This window comes from Bufo gargarizans, chromosome 1 (assembly GCF_014858855.1).
Source record: "Bufo gargarizans isolate SCDJY-AF-19 chromosome 1, ASM1485885v1, whole genome shotgun sequence".
NCBI lineage: Eukaryota > Metazoa > Chordata > Amphibia > Anura > Bufonidae > Bufo > Bufo gargarizans.
Window position 1 is genome coordinate 100580084 of NC_058080.1, and position 26489 is coordinate 100606572.

General features: G+C 42.0%; 1 protein-coding gene across 2 annotated transcripts in view; it reads right to left on the reverse strand.

Annotated features, from left to right (window-relative positions):
- Positions 1-3250: 3250 nt before the first annotated feature.
- SH3RF1 (SH3 domain containing ring finger 1) overlaps positions 3251-26489 on the reverse strand; it is a 144239-nt gene continuing 121000 nt past the window's right edge. For both annotated transcript variants that reach the window (XM_044286475.1, XM_044286396.1), the window contains 6 exons: positions 25329-25483; positions 15831-16001; positions 14431-14699; positions 9854-10191; positions 6046-6377; positions 3251-4112 (listed from right to left, as the gene is read on the reverse strand). In XM_044286475.1, the coding sequence (XP_044142410.1) occupies positions 3944-4112; positions 6046-6377; positions 9854-10191; positions 14431-14699; positions 15831-16001; positions 25329-25483 (1434 nt within the window). In that variant the 3' untranslated portion in view covers positions 3251-3943. The remainder of the gene's footprint in view (positions 4113-6045; positions 6378-9853; positions 10192-14430; positions 14700-15830; positions 16002-25328; positions 25484-26489) is intronic.

The following is a 26489-nucleotide window of genomic DNA, read 5'->3' on the forward strand; positions in this document are numbered from 1 at the left end:
GCCCACCTGTATTAGCTGCTGGAATGATGGCCTTACTTATCAGTGTAAGCAGGGCGATTCTTGCAGCCTTTAGGTTGTCTCACTGCACTCTTCCTCCCTTCGCACTACTCTTCCCAGTTTAATATAAGTGCAGAACGCTTTTAGCTGATATCGTTGCTATCGTAAAGCATAATCAGAAAGACTGGCAGAAATGATAAATGCAACTCTGTTACATCTTAGAATGAATACATTTTTACAGAACTGAGATTGGATGGTTCGATCCCACAGATATTTGAAACAAATGAGCAAGATAAGGCTATGTTCACATGTCAGATTTGCAGATTGCAATTCCGACATGTATTTTACCACAAGATCTGTGGTTTGAATTTCCGCTATTCCAATAATGGTATTTAATGCCGATATTGGGCTCAGATTCTGTGTCAAATATGGCAAGTTTGAACATAACCCAAGAGAAAGCAAAAAGAAAAATGATTGTGTCCTAACGTATGTACTATATATATTTAAAGGGGATATCCCACGAAAACTATCTATCCACAGAATCGGACAGCTGGGGTTATGACCTCTGGGACCCCCACTAATGCAATGGTGGTGTGCATATCGGTCCATCACTTCCCTGGGGATAGATGTTAAAAGACCTTTCGTGAGCTAACCACTTTATATGTACTCAGGAGTGTATAATGAGTGACCGCTTAGGCTGGATCCACATCTGCCCTTTTAATTAATTCCGCCAGTGTGTTCCAGTGGAGGAAGAGACTGCCGGAATTCACTGTATCTGGCGAACATGCTGGCTTTCGGCTAGACAAAAAATACTACACTTTTGTCTGGCCAAATACCGGCATTTATGCCAAAAAACAGTCGGACCCCCACCACATCCCATTACAGTGAATGTGGATCCTGTGGTGCGTTGTGGTATCTGGCTTTGCCGGATACGGTAAACTCCAGCAGTCTGTTCCTCCGCTGGAATAGATTGTCGTAGTTTAAAAGCGCAGATGTGAACCCAGCCTTACATGTAACTTACTGTTAGCAGAGGAGGTAAGTCTACTATAGTTTTGGCTGTTCTGTTATCAGACTGGGTCAATGAATGTTTACTGCTGTGCTTGTTGCCGACACCTCAAGGTACAACTTCACAGCAATTGCATTTATCTTGTTGGTAAACCTATTTGAATGCTCAGCCCCCAGCCACTACTATAGTGACCTAATGGCGTATGATGGAGTACTATGGAAATATTTAATCTTAATGCATTTCAGTGCATAGAAGTACATAAAAAGTTGGGACAGGTATAACGGTACAGCCACAGAGGGCAGGAAATTACTGCATTAAATGAATGTATTAAACATACAATAATGTAAAGGCCACGACACACTGCACACTGACAACCCCCTGCCCGATAAGAACAAGAAATATTTAAATAATACAGGACATAATATTTTTTCTAAATCAACATATTCGTGAATATTACTGTTGACCCACAGCGAGTAACGACGTAGGTCTATGCTGGGGACTGCACTTAAAGGGTTTATCCTGGAAAAGATAATGAACACATCCTCAGGATAGGTCATCATAATGACATCATCGGGGGTCCAAGTCTCGACATCCCCACCGATCAGCTGTTTCAGGGAGCCGCTGTGCTCACCGAAGCTCTGGAGAGTGATGCAGGCTCCTGGCAGCTTTCCAAGGACAGCACCGTACATGATATAGTGGCAGTGCTTGGTATTGCAGCTCAGCCCCATTGAATTGAATGGCGCCGAGCTGCAAATAGGCCACACGACCAATGGCCTAGGAAGAGGCTGCGACAATCACACTCTTCTAACAGCTGATTGGTGGAAGTTGCTAGTGTCACATCTCCACAGATCTGATACCATGACCTATCCTTGGGATAAGTCATAAAGCTTTCTTTTTTTGGATAACCCCTTCAACCACACAGTGTCCTGTTCTGCTTGCTAGGTTACCGTTTCCAGTGAGGGAACCAATACCATAGGGTCCTATTGTACTGCCTCCCACAATAAAGATGGCAGCCTGGAAATAAGAGTAGGACACGGTGTAGTTAAAGAGGACCCGTCACCACAAAATGCAATTAAGTCTGCAGGCAGCATGTTACAGAGCGGAAACAGATGAGCAGATTAATATATCGTTTAGTTGGAAAAGATTCAGCAAAAGTTGTAATTTATACATTTAATTCTCTGCTCATTCTGGGCTTTGAATTAAATCCCTGCTTTTTATTAAGTTAATGGGAACCTGTCACCATGAAAATGTAATGTAAGCTACAAGCAGCATGTTATAGAGCAGGAGGAGCTGAGCAGATTGTTATATAGTTTTGTGGGAAAAGAGTCAGCAAAACTTGTAATTTATAAATTTAAATCTCTGCTCATTCAGGGCTTTGAAGTAAAGGAGACAGTCCTATCAGTGACTGACAGCCTCCCCTCTATGGCTGTGTATACAGAGATAGCTGTCATCACTGATAGGACCGACTCCTTGCCTTCAAAGCCCAGAATGAGCAGGAATATAAATGTATAGATTAAAGGTTTTACTGAATCAATTTCCATAAAACACTGTATCAATTTTCTGAACTCCTGCTCTATAACATACTGCTGGCGGACAACACTACATTTTTATGGTGACAGGTTCCCTTTAAAAGTAACCTATTACCATAAAATGCAGTGCATTCTGCAAGCAGCATGTTATAGAGCAGGAGAAACTGAGCAGATTCAGCAAAACTTACAATTTATACATAAAAATCTCTGTTGCACATAGGGGACACCGTATCAGTGATTTAGGCTTCCCAGCCACAGCCCACAGATAAGATTGACCCATTTTCTAATAATAAACAACCCATTTTGAGTGAGCGAAACATATAATGCTTTGATAAATGTTTTTTTCCCCCACCAAATTCTCAGTTGGTTGTGGAATGTGACTAGTTAAGGAATAAACTGCTAGAGATTCCAGCCCTAAATGCATGGTTTGCTGCAGCTAGAGGTTTCTTTGCCATATACAACCAGATCCTGCTATTTCACCCATTGTTGGATCGACTTATATTTTTACAAATTACAGAACGTCTTGCCATCAGGCAATGTATTCCACAACAGGACCTATTTCTGTAGTCTGAAGACGAACACCTACAGCAACTTAAGCTGAAAATGGAAACATTTGCCTGCCCAAAAACATGTTGAAATGCATCATGTCATTTCCTTTGCATCTTCTATACTAGGAGTGGTGCAAATGAACACTGACCAGAGTCTTGACCATTAATAGTGCATTATGTAGACAGTTCTTTTTTATTACTGGTAAAAAAAAAACAACAAAAAAAAATAAACTTAAGGTCACAAACACTCTGCACATTGTGAACAAACAGTTACAGGTTACTCTGCTTCTCTCATGTTCGTCATTACGAAAGTGGCATTTCTATGCTACAAAATACACACATTCCCTACCCACCAATGAAAACTATCATTAATAAAACAACAGGCTATCGTCAGTATCCAGGTCAGTCGGAGAGAAAAGAATCCAGCTTCTCTTTTCTGTGCCATTTCATAAATTAATAATTTGTTATATTTATCATTCAAAAGATTTTATCTATCTCAACAAAAAGAAGAAAAAAGGGATTTCAAATGTACAAAACCAAAAGAAAGCAAATATATTATTAGCTAACACCTTGTAAACATCGGTTTATTTGCTGTTAAGGTAAAAAGAAATAATAAAAAAGTATAAACTTAACAGTACAAGGCACAAATGACATGGGCAAAAGAAAGTCTGGGGAAGTAAGAAACCAGTGGCCACTTTCCAGGCCCTTCCAATGCACTTGCTCTTCAGCGCTCTGCAGTGGTGCCATAAGTGCCCAGTGTTAACTCCTCTGGTGCCAGTGGCCATTTCTACCTCTAAAGGTTGAAGACAAGTAGAACAGCTGCTCTGATATGTTTGTGCTCATTTACGGATGCAGATGAAGAATTATATGTTCTCTACAAAGCTCCCGGGGAATAAACCGGTTTTGCCATTCCGCTGTAGAGTGCCTTTGAACCAACCATCTTCACGTTTCTTGTGCACGAATACAATGTCCCCTTCCTTGAGTTCAAGCTCAGCCTCACTCTGTGGAGGATAGGACACTACCACCCTGTATCTGAAAAGGAAAAAGAAGCTGTGATCTCACATAACCCACACACGTTATAAATCAGAACCATCAACTATGGCTTGAGAGAGCAGGAAGTTGTCTGTATACCGCTACCACAGCTCTGTCAGCATGGAAGTCATTATATCTGTTATGGCTGCAAACTCTACACTACATTCATGAAAGCTACAACATCTGCAGGAGCTTTCACCATACACTGTAGGATGCACTTCTCATGGTGATGATATTACCTACTAGAAGGGGTTTTCTAGTTATCTGCATGATAACGCTGGCTCAGTGGCTAGCACTGGTGCCTTGCAGGTTCAGATTTGACAAAGGACAACATCTACATGGAGTTAGTATGTTCTCCTCATGTTTGCATGAGTTTACTCCCGTTGTCTACGATACTCCAAAGACATACTGATAGGGAATTCAGATTGTGAGCTCTTCTGGGGACAGTGAATGATGATAACATCTGTAATGTGCTGCAGAATATGTCTGCACTATATAAATGAGTAATATATAAAAAGAAGTAATAAATATTGCCTTGATATAGGCAAATGATCCATGGTAAAATTTCTAAACACTCAAGATGTCTGTTCTCCTTACATGAAAAACTGGTGTCTACCTTTCTCTGAATGAACACCTATGTCCTCTCCAAGCTTTTACTATATCCTCCTCAGTAAAGTCCGACACTGCAATGGTCACCAAATACAGACATTTAAAGGCTAACCAAATATTTGGATTTGGCCCCCTGTGCTGAGATTTCTGTATGATGGCGTACAGCACCGACAGACAGTACAATAATTCTAGAGATACCAGGACTTGGCATCTCTCCATCACAGCCATTACATAGTAATATAATTATCTACACAATTAATTACTTTACTACAATGTATTCATCTATTCCAAGGCATTCCTCATCTGTTATAACAGTATGGTTCTCTGGGGGGATTCTCCTCTAACATGCAGAAAATATAGGTGACTCTAAAATACATCACAGACCATCTTAATCTAGATCATGCGGCCCTTGATACCATTCTAGGCGGCCTCCAACCATGTATGTCTATGTCTTGTGGCTGCTAAAATGTATTTTTAATGTATTTCTTCCATTAGATGGGAGTCCTGGATCTGGAACTAGACATTAATGTTATATACTGTGTGTTCAATATGCCATAAATACAGTATTTCAGTTTTTTTATACCCCTTTAAATTTTATTTTTGACCCTCGTCATTGGTTGAGTCTGGCAATGTGGCCCCCACCAGAAAACGTTGTGCACCCCTGGTCTACATAGAAGATGGACCTCTTAAAAGGATGGTCTTTTAGAGAGGTTTCACTGTATATAAATGACTGTTGTAGGATTTATTCAGTAGAAAATAGTGGCCATACACATTTAGGCCTAATTCACACAGTCAGTGATATGATTCGGTCGGTTAGCGATTACCATCAGTGATTGGGAGCCAAAACCAGGTGCGGCTCTAAACACAGGTGCATTTCTTTCCTTATATCTTATCACTGTGTAGCCCCCATTCCTGGTTTTGGCTCATAATCACTGACCAAATACTGACGTGTGAATAAGGCTTTAATGAACATTGGCCACAGTAGACATTTTCAGCGTGACGGGCTGAACATTTAATGTGTATAAAGGTGTCCCAGCTTTCCTCCAACTGCAGATTTTAGGGGAAAGAAGGGATAGGCATACTAGATTTCAACATGCTTGATTCTTTGTTCTCGAGGGAGATCATCAGCAGCCAGAGGTGTCTGGCAGCGGACATTCCTTTCTCTCCATTGAGACACCATGCACTCTCAGCCAAGCCGAGCATGAATGTGTATGGGAAGGGTCAGTAGGTATAGATGTTAAAAGGTGTATGTCCACCCTATTACTACCATTACAGACTGATTAAACATCTAGATTATTTCACTTTCCTTTAATTATGACATTACCTTTCACAGATAACAGGACGAGAATCACTGAGTACAGGGCCCAGTGAGGAGCAAGGCTGTCTTGGTGGAGGCGCTATAGGAATGCCGGGATCCACCATATTTGTCTTACGGTTGTCCTGTGTCATGGTGGAAGCTGATACAGTCTCACCATCCACATTGCAGGCAGCAGCTCGACCACTGGCACTGGTGACATCAGGACCTACTGCTCCTTCTACAGTAGCCTCTGGGACTGCCTGTTCCAGTTCTTGAGTTGGTGAGTGAGGTGGAGATGCCCGGGGCTTTCTCTTGGTGGATGCTCCAGACAGCAACTTGAGCAAGCCTTTTTTTTCCTTCTGTAAGAAATCAGAAGGCATACAATGTTACACATTTCTTTTTAGATAGGTTATCATTTGTGTTTTGCTATTGGTGGCAAAAAATGTGGTTCCGATGAGAAATTGCTTCTTCATAGTGGTTGTCTCTTTAGACACAATCTCTTTTAGATTGCATCTGCTGTGGTGGCAATTGCCATGTGCCCTGTTCCTTGCAAACAACTGATTTCCACAGACAACCAGACAATTCCCCTGCAGGATTATTAAATGATGGTCATTCAGATGAAATAAAACATAAATGGTTCGCCCACCAGAGCAGTTGCTGCTCCACATTGTGGCTCAAAGAGTGGGAAACCCCCTTGTGTGACGTCCAAATGTGCAAATTTTTATAATGCAGCATCAACACACAGTTCACATACAAAAAATAAGTTTTGTGACATAATATCTCTGGAAACATTCATTTTGGAATTGCTTGTTCAAGAAAGATTAAACGCTTTTATTTAAGAAAACTATTTAATCTAAAGACCAGCCAAAGTCAATTAAAGCATTGTTAACTTTTCAAAAACTTTTGATATGTTATAGAGATATAAAGGTTTAGATTTGTGTGGGTCTGACTGCAGAGACCCCCACTGATCCCTAGAATGAGGGGAGAGATGTACGTGCATAGCTCGCTCTTTCTCCTGGCTGCACGAAACAGACTGCATGGAAGTCTATGGTCCTCAGCAGTGAGAAGAATAGGATATGCTTTCTCTTCTCTCCCCTCACTGATCTAAGCTTTTGATATCAAAAGTTTTTTGAAAAGTTAGCGACCCTTTAACATGTCAGTAAAGGGCTTTCACAGTGGCTAAAAATCAGCAATTTTATTCTCCATGTACTAACACAGGGGCAGGCATACTAAATCAGAAACCCGTGCAGCTGATCACCAGGCAGGGGAGCCTGGGCCGAGACTAACCTGAAAATACCACTATGGCCCACTAGACAGGACTGTTCATTTTATTAGCATTCTCAACAAGGCTCATTACCAGTATTGCATGGTCATGCTTGGAATAATGTGCCCACCAAAATAATCCTACAAGTTCACTAAATGTACAATGATAGAGAAAACTATAAACTGAGCAATATAGAACCTCATATAATCAGCAATGTAGATAATAAATATATGGAGAGAGAGTACCAGTTTTTAAGAACCTCGTGTCTGTATGATTTTATCGAGCTGACAAAATTTGAAATATTCTGTTAAATATCCGTTGGTAGTTTATGACTCCCCTTTTGTAGGTGATCTTATTGTAATTTGGAGCTTATATTGATTGATATGGAGGGATATACTATCATATGGCAGATTACTAAATGTAATGCCTTGTGATATTTTGTTTGTAGATAGACAGTTAGACAGAGACAGGCTGACAGAAAGATAAGATTTAGATGGATTAGATTAAATAATTACATTAGATCAATAGATACTGTAGAGGTGGACAAACTAGACAGATGGATGGACAGACAGATAGATAGACAGGTAATCTGCTTCTTTGTACATCGTGGTATTTTTCTTACTCAGTTTGTACTCAATTTGGGCAAACTAGACAATTTTCAAATTGCAGCAGGAAATGTGCTGTAATGGTTGAATTCTAGGAAGAAGTGCTCTTGTTAATGTACCATGAAGATCACAATGTAAAAGCTTTGACTAAAACCATCATATTGCAGGCAATTTTGCTTTGATTGGCAGTATTATTTTACATTTAATTCAAAATCAGATTTTTCTAAGAAAGGAAAATGCAGCACTACCAAATAAAAACCAGTTTGTAACTGCAGCATATGCTTCATTTAGCTTGATTCATTAAAGGGGTTGTCCCACACAAAATATTCTACAGTTTCCAAACCACCACCTGGATCTGAATACTTTTGTAATTGCAGGTAATCACAAATTTAGCATAGCCACTGAGTTATTCAATAAAATGTATATGTATAGCGCCACCTGGTGTTTGTTCTTTCTTATTTCTTTGACCTGCTCACGAGAAGGCCACACGTGCTCAGTTTCACCCTTCAACTGCCTCCTGAGCTGTGATAGGGAGAGCATGGACACGCCTCCTGAGCTGTGATAGGGAGAGCTGAGACACGCCTCCTGAGCTGCAGCAGATAAGACACTCCCCTTGAGCTGTCAACTTGATATAAATCTAGCAGAGCAATGAATGAGATCTCTGGATCTATGCGAGTGAGGTACAGGACTGGTTCTAGCTTTGTTATACTTTAGATATACATGTACTATATGATGTCTGATTTTCATTTTTTGACATTAATCATGGGATAACCCCTTTAAAGAGGATCTCTCACCACTCTGTTCTGGCAAGGAAGCTGTCTTACATTTAGAAGTGGCGAAGGACCTGCCAAAGTTATGTACAGGCCAGCGCCTCTTCATAACTCCGGCAGGTACACCGCCAGGTATAGGGCTTATTATGACCGGTCCTGATAAAGATGCTCCCTTATCTGCAGTACTACTCATGTAGATTGTGGTCTACTATTTATTAACAAGCAGCTCACGTGTGACTTTGTACTGATATACTTATGCCTTGCTTGTAGGTGTCTGATATGAGTATATTGTTTGCTGAAGACTTGTCATCTAGTCTCACACATAATTAAATGTTATGCAATGTATACATCACCTCCCACCTAATAAAAAGGCATAGAGCTTAATAAAGATCTGTGTAATAAAGACAATGGGTGTCATTTACTAACCTGAAATACACCTATATAAGGTGCATTTCGGGCACAGATTGCAGCGCAAAGATCCTTTCCGCCCCAATCTGCGACTTTTCCCCGCTCATGCCAGGTCTAAAAAAGTGGATGTGGCATGGGCGGGGAAGAGGACAGGCCGGCAGGTCCGTCTCATTCATCATTTTCTACGCCTGGTTTTGACGTACAAAATGGTCTAAATGTAAGACAGGTAGGAAGCTGGCTTACATTTAGAAGCGGCAGTGGATCCGCTGAAGTATCCGGCGCGCTTCTACATAACTCTAGCGGATCCACCGTCAGCTATAGGGGTTATTAAGACCGATCTTAATAAATGACCTCCAATATGTCTGTGCTCTTTAAAGAGTAACTGTCATATTTTCTATTTTTTTGCTAATGTGCAGGGACATAATAATATACTTTATTAAGGAAAAAAACTTTATTTATGCTAGAAAACTAGGGCTGAAATGTCGGAAGCGTTTTTGCTGATCCTTGACGGATTCAGCAAAAACACAGATGTGAAAGTAGCCTAAGGGACATTTCAGCCCTAGTTTTCTAGCATAAATAAAGTTTTTCCCTAAATAAAGTATATTACAAAAAAAAACGTTCCCTGTCACTGTACACATAAGCAAAAAAAAAAAGAGCAAATAACGCGATCACATCTTTTATTTCCCAATCTGCACCAACAAAATGTAGCTGGCATCCATGTGGTTAGCAGACGTAACATCTCCAGCTTTCACCCGCACAGAATACCCATATTTTACTGTGACACTCACCCTGCCGTCCTTGTCCTGCTTATTAGTGGCAGAACTTGAAGGTGCATTATCAGGAGATGAAGAACATCCAGTGCCTGTGCAGCTAGTTTTCCAGTTGCCATCTGCCTCTAAGGAAGGTGCACTGCTGTTGGAAAGAGTACAGGCCATTGGCATGTTTGGTCTGTTGAGATTCAGTGCGGCGTTGATGTAAGTTGCTGGGCTGGAAAGCGTTGGCTGGATGGGCTGAGAAGAGCTGCCTGGGTGACTGTTGACAGAAGCTGCTGGGATAAGGCAAGATGGGTTCTGGGCCTGCATGGGGGTAACGGCAGCAGTTGGACGCTCCTGACCATGTGCTGCAGCTATGAGGAAGAGGCAAGAAAAAAAGAGTCACAAAAGAGCTGCCAGTGTAGATAACGGACTGTGCAATTTCCTAATACATATTATTATTTTTTTACCAGAATTACTTCATTTAAGGGCTCTTTCACACCTGCGTTATTGTCTTCCGGCATAGAGTTCCGTCGTCGGGGCTTTATGCCGGAAGAATCCTGATCAGGATTATCCTAATGCATTCTGAATGGAGTGAAATCCGTTCAGGATGCATCAGGATGTCTTCAGTTCCGGAACGGAACGTTTTTTGGCCGGAGAAAATACCTCAGCATGCTGCGCTTTTTGCTTCGGCCAAAAAAACTGAAGACTTGCCGCAAGGCCGGATCCGGAATAAATGCCCATTGAAAGGCATTGATCCGGATCCGGCCTTAAGCTAAACGTCGTTTCGGCGCATTGCCGGATACGACGTTTAGCTTTTTTAGAGTGGTTACCATGGCTGCCGGGACGCTAAAGTCCTGGCAGCCATGGTAAAGTGTAGCGGGGGAGCAGCATACTTACCATCCGTGCGGCTCCCGGGGCGCTCCAGAGTGACGTCAGGGCGCCCCAGGCGCATGGATGACGTGATAGCATGGCACGTCATCTATGCGCATGGGGCGCTCTGACGTCACTCTGGAGCGCCCCGGGAGCCGCACGGATGGTAAGTATACCGCTCCCCCGCTCCTACTATGGCAACCAGGACTTTAATAGCGTCCTGGGTGCCATAGTAACACTGAAAGCATTTTGAAGACGGATCCGTCCATCAACAAAAAGGGGCTATGCAAGAGGTACAAATGATTGTTAACTGTATGGGTACTCCAGAATGTAGGCTGCCATTTATATCTTTAAACATGCTGCGGTATTTTCTCCGGCCAAACACAAGTGTGAAAGTACCCGTAACTGATACATTTGGGAAAAAAGGATACAAAAGAGTGGTACACTAGGCTTTTACATTAGTCCAGTAGCATTGTTTTTGTTTTGTTTTTTACAATGGAACCCTATGGTGAAGGATGCCACTCTATGGTTATGGTATCCGTCAGAGGCGTCTGTTTAATGTATACATTTTTTTATACATTAAATGTAAGACAAAAATGTGATGTGAGCCCAGTATTAGACCAGCACCCCCAAACAATATACCGCTACACACTACCATGGCTGACATCACTACATATAGAAGTACACATGTTTCATATTGCTTGGACGGGATCCATCTGAAATGGTTTTCACATAACTGTCATAACAACAGAAGTCATTGGGGGAGATTTATCAAAACTGGTGTAAAGTACAACTGGCTTAGTTGCCCATAGCACCAATCAGATTCCACCTTTCATTTTCCAGAGGAGCTCTGAAAAATGAAAGGTGGAATCAGATTGGTGCTTTGGGTGACCAAGCCAGTTCTACTTTACACCAGGCTGATAAATCTCCTCCATGATGTTAATTTCAAAAGCCAGTGATGACAGTCTCTGTACAGTGCTCTGGAATATGTTGGCGCCATATTAGAAAAGGGACATATGTATTATTGGTTCACTTTAATCCACTGTGTCAGCGTTCTACATTTTAAATTGTTGTATGCGTCCTACGTTGTCCATCTGATGTAATTTGCAGTGTTAGGTATTACCTGAGGAGGTTTAATAAGCGCTGTTAGTGCGCTCCATCAGCAGCTGTCTAATCTAATTACACTTGCTATTACAGGCCAGCGCCAGGAATGTCAGCACTTGTTTTCATATTTTTTATTATTGGAGACTAAGCTTTAGGGCAAAACTAGTGAGTCGTATAAATGTGAATGGTCATAGCAGAAAATAACATTTTCTTAGCCTTGTTTTACTGTGCCTCTTTGCTGCCTTTACTAAGCATTCATATATTCAATATTCAGCCGAACAGTAAAACCTGATATTTTATTCACCCTCTGACTGAACTCACAAACTTTTTTTAAAGAGCTAAAATATGTATATTTACAATTTCATCAATTTGTACTATGGAGTTTAATAAAGAGATCTGTAACTGACGTGGATGTGAACAGATGTATAGTAAATGGAATTTTCTTTATGTATAAGGTTCCCATTTGAGTTGTAAAACAGATTTGACAATTTCACTTTGGGTAATGTGTTTTCTAGATGGCTCAGTCATTTCAATGACCATAAAGAGACTTCTCAGTTTTCAGAAGAAAATAAAGAAGGGGAAAGGCAAAGAAAGATCCAGTCAATAGACCTATGATAAAAGCAATATTAAGGCATTTATATCCTGGAAATGTAGGCTCTCATTGCCTCTTAAGGTACCGTATTTATCGGACCAGAAGATACACTTTTTTCCCCCAAAAGTAACTGGAAAATTTGTGTGCGTCTTATAGTCCGAATGCTAATAGCTTCAACATACTGGAGGAGCGGGGAGTGGTGAGGGAAGCGCTGCGGTGGCTGTACTCACCCTCCCTGATTTTCTTCCGGGCCCCGCTCTGCACTCTGTCCACACAGTGTACGAAATTAGGGAGCGGTGAGTGAGAGGCTGATGGGGTCTGATCTGAGGGTGATGGGGGTCTGATCTCAGGCTGATGGAGGCTAATTGAGGTTGGGGGGCTCTGATCCAAAGCTGATGGATACGGATGAGCGAATCGACTTCGGATGAAACATCCAAAGTCTATTTGCATAGAAACTTCGCTCTAATACTGTACAGAGCAGTATTAGAATGTATTAGCTCCGATGAGCCGAAGTTATTGGTTCGCGAAGTCTCGCAAGACTTCACGCAATAACTTCAGAGATTAATTTGTACTGTAAAAAAAAACATTTCCCGAACTCTGGTTCGGTCCCAAATGGTACATAATACAACCAGATCCGTTCATGATGGATGCATGCGGTTGTATTATGCTAATGGAAGCATTTTTGCACATCCATGACGGATTTGCAAAAAATGATAATGTGAAAGTAGCCTAAGCATCTGTCCCCCATCTTTACATGTAATAACAAGGAGCGATTTAAAAGCGAACAAGTAACGACCGCAAGTACAAACAAATATCTACGGGTATAATAAGTGGAATTTTCGTCATTAACAAGTCACTACATCTTCGATTGTTTATCGTTATCTGTGGAACATCTGCTGGTGTAATAGTAACTTTAGCCTGCGTAACCCTATTTATTCTCAAATCTTTGACTTCACATTAAAACAGCAATTCTGCAAGGAAAAGCTGAACAATAGCCCCACTGAATGGGGCTAAACCTTGCGCAGATGCACTGAAAAATATGTAGTCAGAGTGTCAGCCTTGAATTTCTGCCATGGATCTTCTTGCAAATACTTGTCAGATTAGCAATAGATCGATCCTCAAGGTGTGAAGTTAACCTAATGGATTTCAAATTTAGACCTGAATTACAGTCATTACATATACATGCTCAGACTTGTATTTATGTCTGTATTGTGTCCATACAGCTTCGTGCTGTAGCAGTGCTTTCCACCAGTACTTTATCTTAAAGCCGCAGTTTCTCCTTTAAAACGATATCAATGAGACCCAAGACACAATTTACGGGACAGCAGAGAAATTTGATAACGCTAAGCGCTTATTGCACAAAAATAACTTTTTGTTATCATTGGGTAATTCTAATTAAAGGGGTTGGTCACTGTATCAAAATTATCTAAAACTGCTGCAAAAAGCACTACAAGTAATTTACTCACATGATGTTATAATAGAATTGGCCAGATGTCCTCATACTGGAAGTTCTGCCCCATTGTTTCACTATGTCTCTTGCATGAATTATGATGCTCTCATCAGCAACATGGCTTCTAATAGAGGGGCACTTGACCAGACCTCATCCAACAATGGCCTCAACACATTGTGCGCTGCTTCGGGAAGCACTCGTTTCTAATGCTGTGTGCAGTGTTATTCAATGCTGAAAGATGGGTTTGGTCAGTCTCGGACTGGGGTTCCTTGGGCTTACCAGTGGAAATTTTTGGGTCTGGTCACGCTCTCTCTTCTTCAGTGGCCATGTTCCAGATGGGAGATCCGTACAGTCAGTTAAGAGACTAATGAAACAAGGCGCTGACATTCGCACTTGTTCTACTAAAACATCATATTCACAACACATCTGGAAAAATTTCAATAAAGGAGCCAACTCCTAAGCAGCCAAGTATTACTTGTCTTAAATCTCAGTCAACACAAGCGAAAAAAGGCACTAGCTCTATTATTCTTTTTTCCCTTATTCCCTGCAAAAAAAAGAATTAAGCAAGAGCCATATATCATCTTCTTGTCATACCTGTTCTGACAGCATTCCGGGCTTGGTTTACAGTCATTTGGCCACTCATGTGAATAAGGACCTTAGACTGTGGGCTGGTCTGGATATGTCCTCCTGAAACGGTTGGGGAGACGCCATTTGCATTCACTGTTTTGCTAAAGTCCACACCATTTCCTTGTGGCTTCTGGCAGGGCACGCCACTTGAGCACGGTGCCACCATGTTGACCATCTGGGTACCTCCACCTGCTGTTGCCATGGCCACTTTAGCTTGTGACCCAGTGGTTAATGCCCTAAGCAAATAAAATGCATGAATTTGTAAAATCTTCCTTCCTTCTGCAATTCTGTGACCTCAGAAGATACTGTATAAAAGCTTTTCATTATAATACATGAAAGTTGCTTATAAAGGGCGTAAACAAAAAGAATCTCAATAAAGTGGCCTGACATCATTATGAACATATGCAGCCAAATAACAAATGGATTCTGTCATGCCAGTTCATTAAATATTGTTATTCTCCATCAGAATGATTTAAGTTAACAGTTCATGGTTTGGGTGCATTCCCTACAGCAAAATGAATAATTCAATCAAATATGTAACACGTAGAAACTCATTGGCACTGAAACATTAATAGAATTGCAAATGAAAGGAAGAAAGGAAGGAAAAGCTGAATTTTAGGAATCTATTTAATACAAAATGCTGCATGTATCTTGTACCTTGCACTGGGGGCCTGTGTAGACATCTAACCAGGGGCTTCTGTTTGTATGTTCTCCCCGTGCAGTGGATTTCTACAAAGTACCCCCCCCCCCCCCCATCCCCAAATATTACAGTGAGTACACTCTTCACAGGGAGAGTGATACTCAACCTATAATGTGTGCATTTGTCAATTTATTACCGTACATAAAATTATTTCTCGTTTCCTATTGCACTGCCCTGAATATGTGTTCCTCGTACATACCATAATTCTAATGTCTGTATCACACTTGTACCAACATTGGCAGAGTGAACTCACCAGATTAAATACATAAGAACATGTTCGCTCAAAAAGGAGCAGAAAAACAAAAGCGCGTTGCTCTGCCATCTATAAAGTTATTTATTAAAAACATACATAAAACACTATAAATAAAAGGCTAGCTACACATTTCAGTGGCGGGCCGCCACCCTCCCTGCTCCTTTTTGAGCGAAGATGTTCCTATGTGTATTCCGACTCCATCTGGAGGATCCTGGCGAACTAGCGCAGCAGCCTGACCTATCCTCTCTACAGGAGAGACCACGCCATTTCCTAGTGTTGTGCCTGGATTGCACAACATTATTCGGTAAGGTATTCTCACCTTGAGTCCTTATCTGGGAACCCTAAGGTCGTTCACAAGGGAGCGCCCCCTATTGTTTTTGATTTTGCAGTGTATATACATGTCTTTGTATTTACCTTGTAACAGGTGCTACATAGTTCCCAGGGAAAACTCCGATTTTACTGGTGTGCATGGAGGTCCCCTTGAACCAGCCGTCTTGACAGCGCTCAAACACTAAAAACATTTCACCCTTCCGCAGCTCCAGCTCATCCTCCTTGCGCGGGAAATAGGGATAGATAGCAACACACCTGAGAAGAGACATTTTAACATATATCATATGCAAAAGGTCCTATAGGCTGAACTAGAACACCTCCACGCTTCATGCAAACTTCAGATATTTTTACTGAACATACAATGGTTTTAGAATGTCTTTACAGATGAAGGGTTACACAAAAAATGACAGATTTCATCGGAAATTAGCTTTTTAAAACCTGGACTATTTAATGCAGACCTTGCGCTGCTCTGGCTGCCATGTAGGAAACAAGGTGGTCACTAGGGATTTTCTTTCCTTGGCTAAAAAAACAATGGCATTGCAGATTTAAGAAGTCAAAACAATTTATTGGATAGAAGCCACAATTTACTTGATCAAGGAAAGAAAAGATCCGGTTACTACGGTGTTCCCTCCATGCATATTTTGATAAACTTGCAAATAAGCCCCTCAGATCTCAATTTCCAGGTCTCTGTTAGTGTAACTTGGTGAGAATGGAATATGGGGGCTAACTGCAGTCATTCCTTACGTATCCATAGCTTTCATATTATTATTATCATTTATTATTAAAGCGCCATTCATTCCATGGTGCTGTACATATGAAAAGGGGTATACATACATACATAATACAGACAATTGCACCAAGCATAAACAAGACGAGTTACAAACCGGTACAGAAGGCCCTGCCCGTGAGGGCTTACAATCTACATGGTATGGGAGAAGGACACAGTAGGTGCGGGTGAAGTTGGTCATGGCGGTATAGAGGCAGCAGGGTCACTGGTTGTAGGCTTGTCTGAAGAGGTGAGTTTTTAGTTTTCCTTTAAAGGATTCCACAATAGGTGAGAGTCTGATATGTTGGGGTAGCGAGTTCCAGAGTATGGGGGATGCGCCGGCGAAATCTTGGAGGCAATTGTGGGAAGAGGTGATAAGAGGAGAGAAGGAGGTCTTGTGAGGATCGGAGAGTGCGTGTGGGGGATGTAGGGAGGGGACAGGTTGTGGACGGCCTAGTATGTATTTGTTAGTATTTTGAACTGAATTAGCTGGGCAATGGGGAGACAGTAAAGGGATTGGCAGAGAGGAGAGGCAGAGGAGTAATAGGGTGAGAGGTGGATTAGTCGAGCAGCAGAGTTGAGGATAGATTGGAGGGGTGCGAGAGTGCTAGATGGAAGGCCACAGAGGAGAATGTTGCAGTAGTCTAGGCGGGAGAGGGCATGTACAATCATTTTCACAGACTCAAAGATGAGGAAAGCGCGCATGTGGGAGATGTTTTTGGGATGGAGGCGACAGGTAGTGGAAAGGGCTTGGATGTGCGGTCGGAAGGAGAGGGCAGAATCCAAGGTCACTCCAAGGCAGCGGACTTGGTTGACTGGGGAGTGTGTGCAGACATTAATTGTGATAGATAGGTCTGTTGGGGGGGGGGGGGAGCAAGATGGGGGAATGATGATGAATTCTGTTTTATCCATGTTAAGTTTTAGAAAGTGAGAGGAGAAGGAGGATATGGAAAATATGCATTGTGGGATTCTAGATAATAAGGTGGTGATGTCTAGACCAGAGAGGTAGATTTGTGTGTCGTCAGCATAAGTAATACTGAAATATACACAAGCTAGAAAGGGCCAATACACCATGTGTTTGAAGTGGAATCATATCTCTACAAATAAATGATATTTTAGTTGTGTTCAGAGAGCTTTCCTTTTAATTTCCATTTCTTCATTACTGGAATTGCCTAGAATTATAAAGCGTAACCTTCTTAGGCTACTTTCACACTTGCGTTTGATCGGATCCGTTCTGAACGGATCCGATCATATTAATGCAGACGGAGGCTCCGTTCAGTACGGATCCGTCTGCATTAATAACTTAGAAAAATTTCTAAGTGCGAAAGTAGCCTGAGTGGATCCGTTCAGACTTTCAATGTAAAGTCAATGGGGGACGGATCCGCTTGAAGATTGAGCCATATTGTGTCATCTTCAAGCGGATCCGTTCCCATTGACTTACATTGTAAGTCTGGACGGATCCGCACGCCTCCGCACGGCCAGGCGGACAGCTGAACGCTGCAAGCAGCGTTCAGCTGTCCCCCTGGCCGTGCGGAGGCGAGCGGAGCGGAGGCTGAACGCCGCCAGACTGATGCAGTCTGAGCGGATCCGCATCCATTCAGACTGCATCAGGGCTGGAAGGAAGCGTTCTGCTCCGCTCGTGAGCCCCTTCAAACGGAGCTCACGAGCGGACAGCAGAACGCTAGTGTGAAAGTAGCCTTAAAGAGGATCTGTCACCTCTCTCGACTTGTCTGTTTTATGACTCTATATTGTGCTGTTCTTCTCTTATTCTTGCTAGAAGTTTATGGATACAAGCAGGGGTGCACCTAGCCTTTCTGCTGCCTGAGGCAAAAACTGAAACAGCGCCCCCCTCCCCTCCCCAATGCTAATTTCTTAACCTGACCCCTTCCCTTCAGCCCATGGCCTTTTCTGGCCTCATTGGTGGTGCACCCCTGGATACAAATAATGATGGAAGTTACCAGTAGGGGGGGTGTCCCTGCACAGTCTGCCACTAGCAGCACTGACTTGTCAATGCTATACTGTGCAGGGACACCCCCCCCCAATGGGTAACTCCTATGTGTACCTTTATCTATATACTGTACTTCTAGCAAGAAAAGAAGGAGAATGGCAAAACATAGAGGGATAAGAATAAATATTTTGGAATTGTCAATTCATGTGGAACACAATTATTTACGAAAACAGACATGTCAGGGGTGGAGACAGGTCCTCTTTAAAGGGGTTCTTAATGATTTGTAAAATTTGGAGGAGCAGTGTTAAAATAAAGAAAAAAATAAAATCTTTAAAGAGCAGCTCCGATCTCTCAGCCTTTACTGATGACATCATGTTCATCGGTCACATGACTGATACAGCCAATTACTGGTCTCTGCGTTCACATGAAAGCAGAGGCCAGTCACTTGCTGAAATGGTTGCGGGAACGATGAATGGCTCAGGGTTTGTTTGTTTGTTTTTCAAATGTTACACTGCTCCCTGACAAATTTTACAAAATCTTGGACATCACCTTCAAATCTCCATTAACAGAACATCATCTGCTTACTACAAAGATCTACATGTGCTTTGTTATAAAAGTATGTACACGTAATATAAGTCAATTGGGGACAAAACTGAACAAAGCAGACCAGAGTGCACCAGAATGCATTCCGTTCCGGTTTGTTGCATTACCATGATGGAAACAAAACCCCTGCAAGCAGCGTTTTTGTGTGCGGCATGGGCAACTGATGGAGCCGGATAAGTTAATGGTGCCAGATCCGTTTTTTTCGGACACAAAACCAGTTTCTTCATTCTCGATATAATACAACCGGATCCATTCAGAGCAGATGCAGGCGGTTGTGTTATAATAATGGAAGGGTTTTTCTGAGGTTTTGAGATCCCATGCTGGATCTGAAAACCGGACAGCAAAAGCACAGATGTGAAAGTATCCTTCTCTTCTAAGTAGCCTGATTACTGACATGCGGGGGAGGAAAAGCCTGATGTTACCATTTTATTACAGTAAATTGGTTATTACTAATTATTATACAAGAGCCCTTCATGACGGAGTCAGAGTTTCAAGTACAGCCTACTGACTCCACAGCGCTGATTACTGGAAGATAATTCCACTCTGGTTGTCATCCTCCTTCACAATGGTTGCTATAATATCTACATTTGCATCTCTTCTTTCTTGATTGTGAAGTTAATAATGTCCATGAAATGTAAAACCCAATCAATAGTCTATGTTGAGTCATGAAATGAATACCAATTCCTTCTTAATGAATATACTGTATCAATTCTCCAGCACTACAAGGAACTTTCTGTAGGGCATATGGACACCATGCCAAACACCTGGAAGTCTTAGCCATGAGAAATACCGCACAGTCCCTGCGCCGTCTCTTTCATCACTATACATATAGTCAAGCACTAAAAACACTAGACACAATAAGTCTCACTTTTTAACTGAAAACATTTTCATTTGTAATCATTTGTACTGTAAGTCCAAATGTTTCCGTTCAGATGCAGACTTTGAAGTCTGACCACAATACGTAATGATAACCACATGGAACAGGAACACTCTCACCCAATCAGGATAATCCCTCTTCCTAACATATCTCATGGAGGCTCAACATCTGACCGCATTTCAAAATTATAATTATTTGGCCGATCAATCAATAGCACTAGATGTAATTGGGAAATCTTTAATTCTCGCTACACATCTGGACTGAAGAAGCATTACTGAACTAGAAGTTAGAGCAGGGGCGTTGCTAGGTTAAAACATTTGGGCTCTGGGCCCCTGATGTTTAGTCCCAGGCCCTGAATGTTCTGCCTGCCTGCTAGATACAATTGTACAGTGATTCCTCAAGATACTGTGGTCTCAGGATACAATATTTTCAATATATAATGGTCTTTTCTGACCCATCGTAATTTGAAACTAGACTCAGCATACAATGTCTCACTCTCAGACCAAGATCCAACCAATCAAGTCCCCTTCTCTGGTAAAATAGCAGTACTAGTTGCTAGTTAGCAGCTATTCCTGACTGTTATATATAAGGAGTTGTTTTATCTGTCTTGGTTATCTGCTTATTTTTCTTAAATCTTCATTTTCTCTTATCGTGGATGACATTTTGGGGCTTCGGAACAGATTACTCGACCTCCAACGGTTTCAACATACAATGGTCGTCTTGGAACCAATTAATATTGTATTTTAAGGGACCACTGTATTGCTGTCTTCAGGACGGCAGTACAATTTAATTTAATACACTGGAAGATCTGAAGGTCCTGTGGTGACATCACAGGTCATGTGACCAGCAAAACAGGCAGTGGTTGAGAAGGACCTGCGATGATGTCACCATCATGTGACCAGTGCAGGAGGGGACAGCAGTCAAGAGGAAAAGAAGCTGTGGTGAGGTCTGCTACATGAGGAGAGGTAAGTAAAGGGAGAGGCAGAGCAATGCTGGGATTTGTGGTTATTTAGCTGGGACTGTATGTTAGGGCTGAAGGGAGGGATGTTATTTACATGGGACTGTGTGTTGGAGGTGGCTGGGGAGGGAATCATGCTATTTACATGGGGCTGTATGTTGATGGCGGCTGTGGGAAGGAGTGGTGTTATTTACATGGGACTGAATGTTGAGGGGGCGATGTTATTTACATGGGACTGTATGTAGAAGGTGGGGGGGGGTGTTATTTAGATAGGACTGAATGTTGAGGGGGTGATGTTTACATGAGATTGCATGTTGGAGACGGCTGGGGAGGAGGTGATGTTATTTACATGGGACTATATTTTGGAGGGGGCTGTAGATAGAGAGAGATGTTATTTACATGGGACTGTATATTAGAGGGGGCTGGAAAGATAGTGTTATTTACATGGGACTTTATGTTGGAGGGGCTGAAGGGAAGGGAGTGATGTTATTTACATAGGACTGTATTTTGGAGGGGGTAGGAGAGATGGTGTGATGTTATTTACATGGGACTTTATGGTGGAGGGAGAAATATACCTACAGGGGGCATTGTAGGCATTCTTATTACCACTGAGGGCTGTATAGGAGTGACTTAAAGATCCGCCTTATTTCTACTAAGAGCACTATGGTGTTTTTTTTTTTTTTACTACTGAAGGGTCTGTAGAGAGCTTTATTACCACAACAATGGTAACAATAGGGGGCCTTATTTCTACTGCGGGTTATTAATACTGAAGGGCTCTTCTACTAATGGGGGCAGTCTTGAGGAGGGTTATCATAGTTGAGGCACTGTAGGGGGCAGTATTACTAATGGCGGTACTCTTGGGGAGCATTATCACTGTAGGGGGCAGTATTACTAATGAGAGCATTCTAGAAGGGAATTACTATAGGTGGGACAATGAGGAGCACTATTACTATGGGGGTCTCTAATTTTCCTTTAGGATAGTATTTGGGGGTATTGGAGAGCACAGCAAGCAGCAGGATAACACTGTGGGGATTCCAGGTTGGGGGATGATGATAGAAATGTGAGGAAGCTAAGATGTTCATGTGTCACACTCTGCAGAGACGAGACGGCGGAAAGAAGTTGTCCGGACTGAATGAAGAAGAAGGAAATGACAGAGAAGATCTACATCAGAGGAGACGTCAACTGGGAGGCCCTGGATGTGAGAGGTGTGTGCTGTTTTATAGCAAGTACAGGAAAATGAGGTGGGGGGGGGGACTTAGAGAACTGAGCCACATTCATTGGGGCTTGGGCCCCGGATCTTTTGATACCCTAGCAACACCCCTGAGTTAGAGAATGTGGAGGACATGCTGCCAGTGATCTGTTGGGTTCTGATGTGGTTCCTTAAAAGAGACGTTTTTATGTAAATGACTAAAGGACAACACAAGACAATGCAAAGTATTAAAAACTGGGTGCAGACCAGTATGCTAGAAAATAATTGTGAACATAAATAATTGTGAACATATATCTAAAAATGACTGCTGTTACTAAAGGGGTTTTCCAGGGTCCTGATATTGATGACCTATCCTCAAGAAAGGTCACTAATATCTGATCTGTGAGGGTCCAATACACCACACCCCCACCGATTAGCTGTTCCCTGCAGATTCCGGCGCTGGAACTAGCACTTTGAATAGCGCTGTGCTTCCTGTTCCAAGTGTAGTGATCATGCTGGGTTCCTGCAGCTAATCTACCATTGAAGAGAATGGGAGCACAACTGCAGTAACCAAGCATGGCCACTACAGTTTGAGTGGAGCTGTGCTTCCTGTTCTATTCACAGTGCTCGTTTCAGTGCCAGAGTAGCTAAAGTTCTCATAATCAAAACCCTTAACTCAAAACTAAATTCTAAGCTGCATGCCTATTGTTAAAAGTGTTTATCTCACAGAGACAAAGCCTGTCCATATGAGCTATTAACAGGCCTGCTTCTGCCATGAGGCGAGAGGAGTATCTGAGGGGGGAAGCAGTTTACGGTGGGGCACGGGAAGAGCCTGTGGCCTGCTTTTCAGACAGCGGTAGAGAGAGGAACACAGGTGAGTTTTTTTTTGGGTTTAGCTTTTTTCAATATATGTACACTGGCAGTACTAGGGCACTATGAGGGGATGGTGAAGAGCATTATGTATACTACAAAGGGGACTATTATCTATACTACAGAGAAGGCCATTATATATTACAGATGGGGGCATTAAATATACTACAGATTGGGCCACTATATATATATATATATATATATATACATACACACACACACCGCAAGTGGCTCCTGGTCTGCCATACCTGGCAGGTATATGGGATGTTTAGCTGATTTCCCTGTAAGCCACATTTTAAGAGGGGTTGTCTCTGATGAGATAATACTTTTAATTATCCCTTTAATTTGAGGGTTACATTTAAAAGAACCTGACGCAATCAAATTCAGTGCAATCTACAGGCAGCATGTTATAGATCAGGAGGAGCTGAGCAGATTGATATATAGTTGTGTGTGGAAATATTCTGAAAAACGTGCATTGCATTGTGTGGTGACAGGTCCTCTTCAAAATTGTTCTTTTTTTTTAGAAGGGTGTCCTGAAAATAAGCTGACCACAAGGTGTCCCGGTGCTAGGACTCAGCAATCAGCTGTAGTTTATGGTGACAACCCAGCACCTCCACTGCAAGGATAATGAAGCATTACACAGTGCTCATGAAATTCAATGGGCTAGTCTCGTAATGCACAGAGGCACCAGGTCCTCCAAAGCAAGAAACAAGTGAGCTTAGAATGAGTGCTTCAAACAAAATAACCCTGTTACATGACCTGGGGTATCTTCTGATAATATACACCTCATCTGCACAAAATTATACACCTTAGAATGGAGCAGTCCAGACTGTCCCCTCAAAGCTATTAAAATTTCTGTTCTCTTTGATATTGATAGCGTACATATGGCCCAGATATGAAAAGAAACCATGAGCCATGCATGCCACATCAGACAATAGTCTCTTTCTGCTGGCCAGTGTTGAACAGGTACGTTTCTACTCAAAAAGTAATATACCAGGTTTCCAGTGATTTACTTTGCACAGAACTGTCAATCTATTCCATGTGTCGGCCTTCTACGGCAAATACTTTAAAGGAAATCCCACTGCTTTCATGATCAAGACATAACCAACCTAGATAGAGTAGACATCAAGTTCCTAGAGAAAACAAGTAAGGATCAAACATAGAGGATATCTGTGTGATCAAGTAGATTTAGTAAGGCATCAATAAGGCATAGTAAGGGTGCAGGCTCCACACAGTACAACCAGGTAACCATGTTCATAATGGAATAGATTATTTTGTACTTTTAACCCCTTAATGATCAGGCCTACCAGACATTGCTGGGGACCAGACTGACTCCTGCTAGATTGCAGGAACACCAAAAGACATTGCTGCAGATTTGGGACTGCCCCAACCACCTCCAAATAAGGGTGGATGGTCGTTTTAGCGTTAAAGCCATTACTGAGGCCACTATAGCAGTGAGATATAGAGTCCTGAGGCAGGGCACAGAGATATCAAGTGTTTTATGATTTCTTTCAATATTTTCATGTAAAAATCTGTCCAGGAAATGAGATCTAAATCTCTGAGGCTGAAAATCAGTCCCATTCCTCTGATTGGAGCAAGCACATGGATTTCGGCAAGCCTCGTTCAGATGAATGGGACAGTCGAAGAGATTTTGCATGGGACAGAATATTTCAAATATTCATCCAATTCTGCATGTATTACACATGAATCCTGCTGCAGGTTGTGCTGTGAATTCACCACAGGTTTCACCCCTGCTATAGTGAAAGCGGTGAATTTGTCAAATCTCACTCTGATCTGCTGTGGATTTTACCTGCACAAACTAAAGCAATCCTGTCCTGTGCATATCCTTACAGTACTATTCCCCCAAGTAAACTGATACAAGAAAAGCCATCGATCACTTTTCGTCTCCACTCACTATCCTATGTTGCTGTTAAATAGGGGGTAGCACAGGAGACCCGGCCAATCTGCATTAATTGCTATGAATATGGCTTTCTGCTGGCCATAATCCATTCTAGCTATACACAGTAGAGTCATTAAAGATGTGTGGAAATGTTACTGAGGTAGGAAGTGGGACTATAGACTGACCAGAACTACAAGTAGCCACTTGCACTGAAGCTAATGACTGGCAACCACAAACTGCTAAATAATAAAGGAGTCGAAGGACAAAACAGAAGACACTGGTAAAATGTAATGGAGGATGTAATAATGAAAGGCTCAGAGCAGAAAATCCCACAAGCAAGGTTCTGTAGTCATCCAGACTGTTCCTTCACAATATAAACTTGAAGAAATGAGATCTCCAATAATAAATCCAGATGACATTCTTAAGAAATACTTGGCCTGTCACACCAACATCAGGCCCTCGAATACTTACACGCTTGGTCGAGTCGACGGCCTAAGGTGTGCAACTTGTTCAGCAGGACCGCCGGCCAATCTCTGTCCAGCAGTAGAAGATGTCGCCCCAGAAGTTGTGGAGACAATAACAGCAGCAGTCAATGGTGGAGGAGGCAAGAGTGGAGGATTCAAATCCTAAAAGAAAATAAAGTAAAATAATGATGACATGTATCTATCACCCTTCTTACAAGCACATCTAGAAGCTGTATAAAGGAAAAGACTATACAGGGGTTTGTATAATGTATGTAAGAAGGCCATGGTGGAGATTAAAGGGTTGTGGCATCTTCATTGCAGGGTTTCTTGGGGGGGGAGGGGGGAAGTGTCATGCTTGTTCCATCATCTTCTCCCATGTTTACTAGAAAAACCCATAAAATCCCACAAGAGAATAAGCCCTCAAGGTCAACATAGACCTCACCTATTCACTGTATCTGGATTTTTAATAATATAAGAAATACATATAGGAAAAACTAATTTGGGGTCATTTATCAAGGACCAGTCAGTCTTTGATATCCCCTGTGCCGCTGGACAATGCACGTAATTTATAGTTCGGCACAGACCATGCCATAAATTTGCCGAATCCTCTGGCAATCTGTACACCTAGACTTAAATCTACTCGAAATCATAGCTGGAGTAGATTTCAGTAATCATTTACGCCACACACCACAGCCCTATTAATCCTCTTTTTCAGAAAGTGTTGAGGGCAACATGCAAACAACACAGGCACCTAAATTTAGGCACAGTGACATTCAAAAGGTTGCAAACAATAGGTTTGGGACTTTTAATGCCAGTTTCTGTATTCCTACACAGAGATGGATATTCTTGCCGAGGACCATCCACCTATTCTTCTAATTAAAATCTGCAACCCTCATGGCTGCTACTGAGAAAAGTCATACTGAAATATCTGAAACGATGCGATCAATAACACACAAAGACTATCACAATATGTCATGAGTTGTGAAACTAGCCACAAACCACAGCACCTCAACTGCACCATACCAGAAGCCACGGCATCAAGCATAAAACAAGCAATTGGCTTTGATGTGCAGCCGGCTATTGTTCATAAGCTCACTCTCTTGTGTTTTTGTAACTATTAATATTTCCGTTCTTTGAAATGTAAAAGCACAGAGGATAGAAACCACGT